This window comes from Molossus molossus, unplaced genomic scaffold (assembly GCF_014108415.1).
Source record: "Molossus molossus isolate mMolMol1 unplaced genomic scaffold, mMolMol1.p scaffold_m16_p_4, whole genome shotgun sequence".
In the NCBI taxonomy this organism is placed as follows: Eukaryota; Metazoa; Chordata; class Mammalia; order Chiroptera; family Molossidae; genus Molossus; species Molossus molossus.
Genome location: NW_023425377.1, coordinates 25,471,635 through 25,486,031, shown reverse-complemented (window position 1 = coordinate 25,486,031; position 14,397 = coordinate 25,471,635). Strand labels below are relative to the sequence as shown.

The 14,397-nt window shown below is 42.9% G+C and overlaps 1 protein-coding gene across 2 annotated transcripts in view; it reads right to left on the bottom strand.

Annotated features, from left to right (window-relative positions):
• Window positions 1-14,397, bottom strand: part of JAKMIP2 (janus kinase and microtubule interacting protein 2) — a 160,357-nt gene that overhangs the window by 4,848 nt on the left and 141,112 nt on the right. Inside the window, exons 19-20 of one of the 2 annotated variants that reach the window (XM_036239929.1) lie at window positions 9,854-9,919; window positions 6,063-6,133 (exon numbers count right to left, since the gene is read on the bottom strand). In XM_036239929.1, the coding sequence (XP_036095822.1) occupies window positions 6,083-6,133; window positions 9,854-9,919 (117 nt within the window). In that variant the 3' untranslated portion in view covers window positions 6,063-6,082. The remainder of the gene's footprint in view (window positions 1-6,062; window positions 6,134-9,853; window positions 9,920-14,397) is intronic. The other variant, XM_036239928.1, reaches the window with a different exon arrangement.

The following is a 14,397-nucleotide window of genomic DNA, read 5'->3' as shown; positions in this document are numbered from 1 at the left end:
CACCGTCTGGAACCCTCAGGGCTATTCCTGACACCTTTCACCGAGTCAGCCTTCATGCCCAACTTATCATAGTCAAGTATTCAATAAATGGTAGCTGTTAATTATTACCTCCCTTTTACAGATGAGGAACCAGACACCAAGGCTGGCTAGGTAATTGGTTTATGAGAGTCCTAGTGAGGAGGACAGCATATTGAGTTGAAGCCAGAGGACCAGGGGAGGCTTCCCTGAGTCCCTGATTTTATACTGAGATGGGAAGGACAACTGGATATTAACCAGAGGATGGTGGTGTGGAAGAAGTGATCCAGGGAGATGGAAGCACGTCTTGGAATGCATGGTCCAAGACAGAATGCTGGGTACATACTAGGAATTTGGCTTTCAATGAGCCTTTCCATGTATCAGGTTCTGTGTTAGGTTGCTTTGCAAATATAATATCACTTAATCCTCAGAAAAATAATGGATGCCATTATTTGCTAATTTTTTTTACATTAGGAAATTAACATTTGGAGAGGTATAATAGTATGTATTTTATAGGGTTGTTGTAGGGATTAAATTAAAAAAATGGGTATGAAATGTACTTTTTCAACTTCAAAACAGGGTGTTCCTTATCATGTCATCACTGTCATTAAAGAAGTATTGGGTCAACAACTACGTGCTAGGCACTGTCAAGGCAGCTGGGATACAAGCGTGAAGAAAACATGTATGGCCCCTGCCTTCATGAACCTTACAGACAAAGAAGGAGAAAGTAATGAAAGAAAAATCACCCAAAAGCCAAATGCATATAAAATTTGACCAGGGGTGAAATCGAGGAAGACTTCCCTGCGGGAGTCATAAGTGAACAGATCTAGCCCTGGACAGTTTGGCTCAGCAGTTGGCCCATGAACCAAAGGGTTGAGGGTTTGATTCCCGGTCAAGGGCACATACCTGGGTTGCAGGTTCGATCTCCGGCCCCGGTTGGGGTCGTGAGGGAATCAACCGATGTATCTCTCTCACATCAATCATTCTCTCTCTCTCTCCCATTTCCTCCCTTCTATTCTATCTAAAAACCAATGGGAAAATATCTTCGGGTGAGGATTAACAAAAATAAATAAATAGAATAACTGAACAGATGGGAAAGATGAGTGAGTAGGTGTTTGCTAAATAAAGCAGAAGAAAGAGTGGTCTGTGCACAGGACAGTGGGCAAGGCCTCGCGCCGGCACGAGGGAGCACGGCTCATGCAGGGACACCCTGGCGCAACAGGAAGCCTGAGAGATTGTCTGCAGTGAGCCCATACCGGCCTCTGGTGGCCACATCTGAGGAACGGGAATATCACCCTGATGGTGAGGCTTTTCCTAGGAAAAAGGCATGATCAGACGTGTGTCTCCTAAAACTCACATGGGCTGCCGTGTGGAGAATGAGTTATAGAAAAACTGTCCAGAGGAGCAGCACGGAGTCCAGTTAACAGGGTACCCCCACTATGGAACGAGGGGAGAATGCATCTGTGCGTGTGTTCTTTCCTTTGGCCACTCAGTCTTTCAGCTATTCTCCAAATGACATCTAAAGAACAAATTGCATCGTCATCTTCGTATTTCATTCCTGTGCTACCCAGGGCTCTGCTCTGACATGTCACACATCTGCTTTCACATTCATTTACGCAGCTCTCTATCCATTTATCCCTCTGCCCTTCAGTCCCTCTGTCCACTGAAGATGTATCCAGCATCGAGTACATGCAAGCGCTACTGTAGACACTGAAGATCCAGGGGTGAATGAAGCACAAGCCCCACTCAGTGCTTTAGTAATAGTCTAATGTATGAGGCAGACAGGGAAACACTTTTAATATGACTGAATAAAGGCCAATGGACATATTTACATAAAGAAAGGACTGATTAACTGGTAAACCAAATGATTCATCTTATAGACTTCTTTTACCAATATAAAAGAATAAGGAGCCAGATTTTCCTATTCTAAACACAAACACAGTAGCAATTGGTCATATTGCCTTTTATTTTCCACAGGCCACCCTTAGGCTTTGGTGGGATCAGGGACTGATCAAATCTAAATGCACTAAGAAATAAACAACTGCATATTTTAATGAAGAACTTGTAACTACTCGAATGTGGCTGTTTTTATAATACAGTATTTGTTTTTTGTTAAGTTTTTAAAAATCAGAATAATAATACAGCCTTTTAACATGCTCTATGCTACTAGGTAAGAAGTGAAAATATTGAGCTGTCAAGATCAAGAATCCATGGTTGACCTTGGATTATTATTAAAAATGAACTAGACTACAGCATAGGGAATATAGTCAGTAATATTGTAACTTTGTATGGTGCCAGATGGGTACTGGAAATATCAGGGGGAACACTAGGCTGTACACCTAAAACTAATACAAAATAATACTGAATGTAAACTTTAATTGAAAAAATAAAACAAAATAGAAAAATGAACTGGACTGGAATATATGGATAAACGGTCGTTTCTTCCCTGTGTGGTCTTCTGACTTCATCATGAGCAAGCTGGTGCTGTTATGTTCTTCATTAACCCATTCCTCTTCAGCAGAGGATTTCCAATGGATCATTGTACCCAAAATATAACAAGTAACCTGGTGGTAGCTACTTTTGTATTCTTCTCATTTTTTTTTTTTCCTTTATCTCCCTCTATAACTCATGTGAAAGAATTAGTGGTACACTGTTTATTGGGAATAAATATACAGACTGCGTGGGAAGAAGACATCCCCTGAAAGTACAGGGGTTCCCCCGCTTAAGGGAACAGTCCCCGTACAGTGCGCAGCACGAACTGCTGAGTCAGCACCTCTGGGAGCCGAGAGCAGCTATCACATCATCACTGACAAAACCGAGTGAGGTCATTGCTAAAAGGAAAGTAGCATGAGTCCTTCCATCTTCAGGAGGGTATCTTTATCTATAATTTAAATTAGTCTTGGGTTTAAGAGTGGAATGTGAATTATTAATTTAGCAGGAACATATTCCTAGGACTGTTTGCAGCATGCTCTTACTACCTGCCAACAAGCCAAGCAGGTCTCCTCCTTCCTTCTCCCTTCTCCCTTCTCCTCCCTCCGAGCTCTGGAGATATACGCAGCGTGAATCAGTTTCCCGCAATGTCTTATTCCCCTATATTATCTAAATCCAGATTATTCTCTGCAAAGACGAGATGAAAAAGCAACGGTTTGGTTTGGTTTAGGTGGTAAACCACTCGGCAATACTAAAGGCTATAATGTCAGACATTTGCAAACTCATTAAATGTGATAGCTGTGGTTTTTATTATAATAATAATAATTATTATTATTTTTAATCCTCACCTGAGGATATTTTCCCATTTATCTTCAGATAGAGTGGGAGGGAGGGAGAGAGAAACATTGATGTGAAAGAGACACATTGATTGGTTGCCTCCTGCACGACCCTGACCAGGGCCGGGGACTGAACCACAACTGAAGTACATGCCCTTGGTTGGAATCGAACCTGAGACTCTTTGGTCCACAGGTGGACACTCTAACCCCTGAGCCAAACCAGCCAGGGCTAGCTTTTTTTAAAAAAATGATAATAGCTAAGAGTTGCTGACTACTGAATTATGTGCCAGGCAATGTGATAAGGCCTTTATGTTCATAATCTCATTTAATTCTTTTAACATAATGCCATATTAATTATAACTATTTTATGGAACAGAAAACCTAATTTCAGGAGATTAAAGTCTATCCATGACACAGCTAGTAAATAGCAGGATTCAAACTTAACAGTCGATTTAACTTTAAGGCTGTATGCTCTAAACTACTGGTTTATTTCTTTATTCATTTATATTTTTTTCAATTACAGATAGCATGTGATGCTATTTTGCATTAGTTTCAGGTGTACAGCCTAGTGGTTAGACAACCATCTACTACAAAGTGTTCCCCCGATATTTCCAGTGCCCACCTGGCACCACATAGACATTACAATGTTTTATACCACCCACATACACTGTTACCTTAATTTGCTATATTATTATTATCATTATTTTTTATTCTCACCCGAGGACATTTTTGCATTTATCTTCAGACAGAGAGGGAGTGAGAGAGGGAGGAAGAGAGAGAGAGACACATCGACTGGCTGCCACCCACATGACCCCAACTGGGACTGGGGACAAACTGCAACTGAGGTACGTACCCTTAGCGGGAACTGAACCTGGGTCTCTCTGGACCGCGGGCCGATGCTTTAACTGCTGAGCCAAACTGGCGACCGCACTATATTATTATTAATAATGTTTTTTATTCAACAATTACTAAGTGTCCATTATGTGCTACTCTGGAGGAAAAGCAATCCATATCTTGTACCTCCCTCAAGGAATTATTTTTAAAAATGGAAAAAAGGTCTAGAGAGGAGGACACTGTTATTTCAAAATCCAATAAGTAAGAAGTACCACACAAAGTGGGGAGAATACCTCTGGTTGCTGATATATGTGCACATAAATGATGCTCAAAATGTGAGAGAAATGCCCTCCTTCATTTGTGGGGCAGGATGGTGGGGAAAAATGGACTCGACAGGGAGGCTGTCTGGGTGCACATCTTAGTCCTGAGAACGTCGCCGTGCGGCCTTGGGAAAGTCACATGCTGCCGTTCCTCCGACTGAACAAACAAGCAATGAAAGCAACACCTGCTTCGTTGGGGGTTTTGTGCGGATTTGTGTATCTTGCTTAGCAGCACCTGACATGTGAGTGTTAGCTGTGGTTGTTTTCATGTGCAGACATACTCGTTTTCTAGCTAGTCTTTATTCATGAAGTTGCTCTTTTCTTTCCTAAACCACCACGGAGTACTTGTGTCTCATGGACTTTATTTGCCCTGTTTATTTATTTATTCTTTGTCGGAGGGCTGTTTGTTTTCTGACGCTCTGACTGTTCTGATCCAGTCTTAGAGAATCTCACCCATTTCACTTGTGATGTTCTCCTTCAATTTGAGAGACTCAGTCCTGCTGCTAATGTGCTGCTAGGCTACCGCCCTTCATGTCAGACAGAGGGTATGTGTCATTCGAAAAGGAACTCTTTTTGGAAGGAGTAAAGCCAGAGAGTTGGTTATATGAAGACATTAACTTCCTGGGCATATCTGCCTAACTCCTCCCTTGAACATGCTGAAGGCTTTCTGCTTGTGATTTCCACCTGTAGGTCACAGAGTTGATACCCACGGAGAGAGAAAGTGTCTCTCTTCCACATCTCAACTTGCTACAGAAAATGTTAAACAACATGAGGTCCAGGAAAGATCCTTGAATAACATAACTTAATGGGATAACCAAAGTTGGCACAGACCGTGGTAAATGTATTTAGAACAGCACTTTGCCCTTTCTCATTTTTAAGTGGCAGTACTGAGATCTGTGGATTCTACACCTGGGTGGGCATCAGAATCAACTGACATGCTTGCTAAAAGCATAGAGCACTCCTTGCTCTCTGTCTTTCCCACCATGGATCTCACCTTCATGTCCGTTATTCTGCTTCGTTAAGTCACAGGAAGGCCAGGGAATCTTTATTTTTAATGACATTGGGAATCATTGTCTAAGATTACTTATACATGTATTCATGAGACATGGACTTAAGTTAGCAATTATAAGACTCTTCTTCTTCTTTTTTTTTTCCTAAATTGACATTAACAATAATCTTATTTGAAAACCCAAGATCCAATTTCACTTTCCTGTGTTCTGATGAAGAGAGATGAGGAGAAAGAGTTAAAAAAAAATCAATCATTATTAGTTTGTTAAGATTCACAGAAATCAGAATTTTCAAGCTGGAAAAGATACTAAAAATATATTTCTTCATTTTGCAGATATAGAAGCAACTTCTCTGTGTAATGATTACAATGAGAATACTGAGATCCATAAACATCGTGACTCCCCCAAGCAAAACTGTTAACTAGGAAAAAAAAATCTTGATTCTCATTATACTTTATAGTTGCTTTATTTTTCCAATAAACACCCAAATAGATTGGATCTGTTTCTCATTTTATGGCATTTATGCTAATCAAACCAAGTGTATTTTTTTAAACATGAGCATGGTAACTACACGTATATACCGAACAGAACCACATTTTGAGAATTAAATGGAATCTTACCTTTAAGAGGCACCTTGACATCAAGGCCATAGAATAAAGGCAAGAGAGAAGAACAAGAATAGAAACAGAAACTGCAGAAGAAAAAGAAGAAGATTATGTAAATCTGAATTTCTGTAGTGCCATTCAGGTAGTACAAAACCTTAGCTTTTCCACAGTGCTTGTCTGATCACTTCTCACATACTACATAACACCAAGTACCTTTTGTTTCAAAAAAACACACCTTTTATTTGTCTGCTGGCAAAGCAACACAATGAATAACTAACATCAACTCCCACATTTTAGAATCCTCAGCATGTCTTACAGATAACTGGTCTAAGCCCCTAATTTTATGACTGAGAAAAATAAGCACAGAGAAGTTTATCAGTTGATTACTTTCACATAATTTCAAGGCATAGAGAAGTTTAGAGCTTAGACCTCCTGAGTCCTACTCTATTATATGTCATTGTCTCAATTTTTAATGTGTGGGAGGTTATTTCTAAAAACACAAAATATGATCAGAGCATACACTTAATCACTCAATGCTTTCATTGTTTGGTTAATGTATTAGGTTTTAGGGCTAGGGCACAGCAGGAAGAATATTAACGTGTAGGGTGAACATATGATTAATTACCCACAGTGGGGTACCCCAGAGAGGGAAATGGGATACTCTCAGTAATTACACTAGGGCAACAGGTATAAATTGAGTCTGTCCTGTACATATGAGTTTGTGTGGCCATCCTACTGGTGTGAAATGTGTGGACACATTGGTGGACCCTTGGATAATGTGATGCTGTTCCAGCCTGTCATGCTTCTGAGATAGACCGCGCCCTACTTGACTTACAGAAGCTAAACGAAGCCGAATTTGTTTCTTTTTATCAAAGATCTTCACTAGTGAAGCAGATACTCACTTGGTGGACCAACAGATCTTGGGTAGCACTAGCATACAACCAACGCTGCTCATTATAAAAGGTCCCAGGTCAGGTCAGATTTTTCAAATACTGGTGTCTTTGGTGATTTACCGAGTCAAGAAGTGTTTTGCCTTTTGTCACTCACAAGACCATTCTGTTGCCCATGACCTCTTGTATGGCCCGCACGGCATTCTCATATGGACATGTTATTTGCATAGCTCCTTTAATGCCATTGCTTGTGAGGCTCTTGCCTCGCTATGGCAAGATTGTAGGAACAAGTTGTAAATGTGGTGCCAATAGCCACGTGTTGGTGACGCTTAGTCTAAAATGCAGAAACTGCCCTTTACATTTCATTCCTTGAAGATGGAGAGGGACATGATGGTACATGTAGCAGGAGAGGATGGAGAAGGGGAGGAAGGAAGGCTCCCACCCTTCCTAGGAGAAGGTCACACAGCAGCACTGCCTCTCTGGGCATGGATGAAGGGTTGCCCGTCACTCAGTCTGGAATGAGATTCTTAGTCAATGCAGGGCTGTGGGCAGACCTCTGGTCCTGATTTGCCATGGATTGGTTATACAATCTTGGGAAAGTGGTTTAATCTCTGAGCTATCATTTTATTATCTGTATAAAAGGGGATCTTAATGTTCACTGGGTCTGAATCAGAGGAATGAGAATCAGATGAAATGATGGAAGTGGACGTGCTTTGGATGTGGTGAAATGCTGCACATTTGGGGCAGTTTTGCTGTTATCGGCTGATTTATATTAACTGTGTATATGGGAATTAGGAACAAAGAAAGTTTTATGTCCCCTGAGAGGATGCTCAAGGATCCCAAGGGAAGGAATGATGACTATGTCTGACATAAGTGGTCTTCAGTCTCTTTACTAGGCTTGTGGACAAGTAGAATCTAGGACAAGTACATAGAAGAATAGAAGGTGCTCATCTCTCATTCAGATTCTAGTCAGAAACAAACTGGGTTCTCTTAGAAGTGGCTTCATTTACTGCTGTGTGTGGAACGTGTTGCTTTGCTAACTAAAGACTCCATATTTGCTTTTAAGTATATTATTTCATGATCATAAATGTTTAGGGAGGTCAGACCTGTGAAATGAAAAGTTCACATGGAATTCTGAACTAAACATAATCTTAACCTCTCCCCTCCCAACATTTCCATGGGGTTTATTAAGAGAATGGCCAGGGTGGTGACATTAGTAGATATTATTATTTTTTAAATCCTTGTTTGTTTTCTCCCTCAGTTAAATGGGGCCTGACCTGAACTAAAGTTTCTGGGGCAAACTGTCTTAACCATGACTTTGTCCTTGAGCCAGCACCAGGACTGGTTAACGATTGGCAGAGAGAATGATTAGAGCCAAGAACTCGGCATTCAGAAACGTGGGAATGGAGACACTGAGTGTCCTCTGACAGCCAGGGGAGCTGTAGGGAAATCCCGCCTTCTGTGCATCTTCCTGCCACGTACTTGGGAAATCAGACTGAACCCTTGGTTTAACTTTGCCTCATTCAGTCCTGCAGAACTAAATAGCATACTTCTGATGTGAGGAAAATGCAAATTTAAAATTTTATAGAAGTATATTTTATGTTTGGATATTTTTAAAATTATGTTTTTAGCCTGGCCAGTGTGGCTCAGTGGTTGAGCACCTACCCTTGCACCAAGAGGTCACCAGTTCAGTTCCTGGTCAGGGAACATGCCCAGTTTGTGGGCCTGATCCCCAGTGAGGGGCATGCAGAAGGCGGTCAATTGATGTTCTCTCTCAACCATGTTTCTCTCTCTAAAATCAATTAAAAAATAATAATAATAAAGAATTATACTTTTAAATTAGACTTATACTTTCTTAGTGTTTTCTAATATTCACAGAAGTGACCTAATTTATTCCTCATAGAGAAGAGGTGAAGGCAAGTTACACAAGGGGTGAAATCACTTTTCCAAGGTCAACTAAGGACCTGAAGACTAGGTCAGCATAAAAATGCAGGTGGCTGACGGTCTGGCTACTGGCTCCTGCCAGCCGCTCCTATCTCACATACGTAGACAACTACCACAGCACCTGGGGATGAACCAGATTCCAACCACTGTCTCAGAAATGGCAGATGGTTTGCTATTTTCTTCTTGGGTGACTTCGGAACATACTGCAAAACAACCACATTCTTTTGCAGCTCCGGGATCAGGTGGCTGCTTCCAGTCAGTCAGAACGCTGCGACTCCAGGAGACCCTCTGCCATCTTTGCTGTGTTCCTCAGCGGGTGCTCCTGGCATCACGGGAGGATGCTTTGTGTTGTGCTAGACTGTTTAACTCACGGCAGCTTGTTCAGCATCCCTGCACGAACCCCTTTTGTCCCACCACACACAGCTGCAAATGTCCCCTTTAAGGACCACCATGACCCCAAAGAAGTGCTGGCTCACTTGGAGGAAGCAGAGACTCTTTCAGGTCACTGGGGCAAATGACACGAGGGTATTATTATCCTGTGTCAATCTCAATTTTTGGATTTATTATTGAAGTGAAACTGCAGTATCAGGAACAAAGGGCTTTTGGAAATAATAATGGGATTTTGAAAAAAGTGCTAAACCATTTTACAAAAAAAAAAAAAAGCAAAACTCAAAAGAAACTTCTGAAAAGGAAATAAAGATGCAGAAGAGGAAACTGAGGAGAGAAAACACAGAAAAGGACGGGGACCAACACAAGAGACAAAAACGCCAGGTGCGGTTACTATGGCAGACCTGTGCTGGCACCCCGATGCCTGACTAGGGGTGACATCTACCTGCCTACACGAGACATCTACCTGCCTACACGAGACACGCAGTAACTGACAAGAAAGAAAGAACCCACGTAGCGCGTGAAACGGATATCATTGTCTGATTACAACATGTGATTAAAACAGAAATTGCACTTAACACATACCTTTTCTTCTAAGTCCTTTATCTGTCTTTTCTGGATGTCTGTTTTGTCCTCTAAGTCACGGATTCTCTATAGAAGGAAGGAAAAGGGAAAGCAGTGTGGGCATTCGGTTGAACAGAAAGACTGTTCATCAACCTGAAACAGTCAACTTTCTATGAAACATCAACACCAGTCCTGGCAGCTGGAACGATTACATACATGTTTTTCCACACATTGCTGCATTTTCAAAATGACCTGTGGAAAATCATTGTCATTGATTCTATTTAAAAAATATTTGCTCACCCTCTCTCCTGGGTCTATTTCTGCAGACCCCTCCCTGTGAGAGAGATCGAGTCCCAACCCGTTGTCCTTAGGCTTGGCCATGGGACCAATTGGCCAGTGGGATTCACTTGTGGGGATGCAGTGGTGTGACCCAGACTAGTAAGCAAGAAACAAAGTGCTGTTAACCATTTGGATTAAACTTTTGGGCTGGTTGTTGCTACAGTAAAACATGGCAAAAGCTGATGAACACAAATGTAAACAAGCCCGTTGCTTTTAGCTAACCTTTCTCTTCAATCTTATTTTATTTTTTATCCTCACCCGAGGACATTTTTCCATTTTTTGTTCAGATAGAGTGGGAGGGAGAGAGGGAGGGAGGGAGGGAGGGAGGGAGAAAGAGAGAGAGAGAGAGAGAAACATCGACGTGAAAGGGACACATCGAGTGGCTGCCACCTGCACGACCCAACCAGGGCTGGAACAAACTGCAACCGAGGTACGTGCCCTTAGCGGGAACCGAACCCAGGTCTCTCTGGACCGCTGGCCAACACTCTAACTGCTGAGCCAAACTGGTCAGGGCTCTCTTCAACCTTATTTTAACTCTGTTCCAGGGTGGAATTTCCCCTCAAAACACGACTGGCCAGTTCTCATAATATACAGTAGAGATTACACGTCCATAAAAATTTCAAGGGGGGAGGGAATTGATAAATTAGGGGAAAACAACAACAACAACAACAAACAAACAAGAAAAATAGCACAAGTAATCCGAAGACAAAAAGGTTCCAGGACTCTTTGATCTTGTCTGTCAACTATACAATAAAATTCCAGTGATTTAAATAGCCCAGATTTGAAATCGACATTATAGAGACAATTATGTGCAAGTGAAAAGGCTTCAGATGTCTACCTGACAATCTAAAGGCCCTTTATGTTCAGGGCACATGGTCCCACCTATGGTACAGTGTAGGCTTGTTATTTCATGCCTTTTTGGGAATAATGAGAAAATGGAGAATTGGAGTCTGAGAAGCAAACACTGGAAGCCGAATGGGGTGATCACACAGAAAGAGAGGTTTTATAATGCAATGTGAAGAGAAAAGAGGGAAGCTAGAACAAAGAATACTTGAACTTGGAAATCACATTCGGCTTTCTCTAAAGTAGTGGTCCTCAGCTGGGGGTGAGTTAGCTCCCAGCAGACATTGGGTGATGTCTGTATAGTTTAAAAGTTAGTTGGCTAGTTAATTTATTTTAAAGTGTAGAATTTTGTGGTTTTAGTATATATAGCTGTCTGGAATTTTTAAAAACACATGTGATCACTGGTCACAATGGGGGTGGTAGTGTCGATGTAACAAGCATCCAATGGGCAGGGCCCAGGATGCTGCTAAATACCCTATAATAGTAGGACGGCCCCCACCATAAAGAGTCATTGTCCAACATAGTAGTAGTGCAGAGACTGAGAAATCCTGCTTTAAAGGAAAGAGGCTGAGGTTTGTGTAGGAGAGGATGGTGTGTTTTGGCCAGAGAGATCATGAGGGCTGACCTTGAAGTTACACTGTGGACGCTGGAGAAGGGAATGGGACTGCAGTGCGGATGTCGTGTGTCCATGTGTGTGATGTGTGTGCTTGTGTGTGTTTCCATAGTGCTGCTCGTGCCCCAAAACAACAAAGCAAAGAACAAAATTGCAGGACATTTCCACCGTGAGCGTGTAGATAATTCCTTGGTATATCCGCCGGATGTGGAAACAAGTTTATATCAATATAACCAGAGACCACTGCAGTATCCATTCATCCATCAAGTCGGTGCTTGTGGGGCAACCCCTTACATGTTCAGGAAGATGCTGGATATTATGGAGACTACAGATAAGGCATCAATTAGTTCCTGACCTCCAAGAACTACCAGATCCAGATGGGGAGACAAAATTAAAACACAGGGGAAAACAAAGCAGAAGCGGTAATCAGTGGCAAAACCATGTGTAACTTCACCACCAAAGTCCAATACTTTGTACAGTGTTCAGCACAAAGAGGGTGTCTGTACATATTTATTGCATGAGTTAGTTAAGCTACATTGTGTGATGCATGCTTTATTTCTTTTTCCTTCCTGACTACTCGGCATCCACTCCAAAAGGAAATGCTGTCAGATTGAATATAGATCCCTTTCTACCGACTTTAATCTCTGCTGCGACTAACTACACCCAGTCACTGTTGGGCCTCGTCAGGACTGGTATGAGCTCACTGCCAGCTCTTCCTGCTTCTGGTCCTGTCCAGTCTACCTCCACCCATGGCAGCCAGTGTGAACTGTCAAAATGTGAAACAATCACCTCCTGAGTTTTAAGGGGATGAGGAAAGGGAAGTAGGGAGAGTTAGCTGGGCTTCACTCAGAATAAAACTCCAGCTCCTTCCAGGCCCTCCATGATCTGGCCCCGTCTTACGTCTGCAACGTCACCTCATATCAACACCCGCCCTTGGCTCTGTGTGCTCCAGCCATACTGGCCTTCTCTCTGTCCCCCGAGTATTCCAAACATACACAATACAGACATGGTCCCTGCTGTCCCCTATCTGGGACACTTTGCCAAGTGTCTAGTTCCTTGGGTTTTAGATGTCTTTGGAGAGGCCTTGTCTGACCAGCCCTTCTAACGTGGCCAGTCCAACTCCCAAACTCTCTCTCTCTCTCTCTCTCAGTCCAACTCCCAAACACTCACTCACTCTCTCTCTCTCTCTCTCTCTCTCTCTCTCTCACACACACACACACACACACACACACACGCACACACACACACTGTGTCATTTTCTTCATAGCACCACTGCCCTTCCCTGAAACTGCCTCGGTCATTGTCCCTGGGTGCTACTGCTTTGTCCCTCTTCATCTGAGGAAAGAGGAGGGCAGTGACCTGCATGTCGTGTCCGCCGTCACCTTCCCGGCACCGGGCACAAGCAGGCCCTCGATAAACAGTTTTGAATGAGTGTAGAACGAGGTACGAGACGCTGAATTTTTTCAGTAGTATGTGGTCCATTGCTTTCACCAGAGGGAGCCTCCTGGAGGAGGTGACCTGAAACTGGGACTGGAAAAGTGAGACGGTTTGGACGAGCACAGCAAACGCTGAAGGGCATTTTAGGGTGAGCACCCATGGGAACAGTCTTGGAGGTGGGAAGACATGGTCCAAGTGGCACCAGGAAGGGTTCGGCATGAGTCAGAGAAAGGTATGCTCCGAGATTCTTTCAAACCACTAATTTTGGGGGGGGGGGGTGCCAGCTAATGAAGGGCCTGGAGAGACCTGCCTAGGGCCGGACTCAGCTGGAAACTAGGATCATGGAGGCTTTGGAGGAAGAGTGGACCATAAGTATCCGTGATGAAGAGTGAGGTGAGTGAGGTCTTCCCCACAAGTAGGTTTCCATGGGACTGCACAGGAGGTTGTTATGCCACTTATCACAAGACATCATAATTATTTTTCTTTGTGCTAATCTCCTGTGTCTCCATCTACATAGACTTTTTTTTTATCCTCACCCAAGGGCATTTTTCCATTTTTTGTTCAGATAGAGTGGGAGGGAGAAAGAGGAAGAGAGAGAGAGAGAAAGATCGACGTGAAAGGGACACATCGAGTGACTGCCACCCGCACGACCCAACCAGGGCCGGGGACAAACTGCAACGAGGTACATGCCCTTAGTGGGAACTGAACCCAGGTCTCTCTGGACTGTAGGCCAACGCTCTAACTGCTGAGCCAAACTGGCCAGGGTTCCATCTACAGAGATCTTAAGCTCTGTAAAGGCAGGGTCCGCGGTGAATTCTCTATGTCTAGCACGATACATCACATCTAGGAAATGCACAGAGGGCGGTGTCAGATTACCTCTGAGGACATTCAGGAGCACCTGGAAGCTGTTACAGTAATGAAAGCTCTTACATGTGCCTGAAACAGCAAGTGTGAACAAGACAGACCCGCTGCAGAAAACATTTCAGGACAACGCCAGGTGGACGTCCTGCCTCGTTAACCATTGGTGATAAAGGACCAAGAAAGCTCCAGAGTTTCCAGCCTGAGTGCTTAGGGACATGGTGATTCTATTGATCAGGCAGATGAGGACAAAAGTGAGAAGTAGGGATAAGAGTGAAAAATTAGGTCTATTTCACAGAACTTCACCGTGAAACATTCAAACAGAAATGTCGAATAAATGGTTACTGATATGCTCTAGAATTTCTACTGCCTTACATACTTCTACATGACCAATCCTAGCCAGTACTTTCTGGAATAATTCTCTCAAATCAAAGCTACTGTTTAAAATATCCTAATGAACACTCGTTCTGGAGAT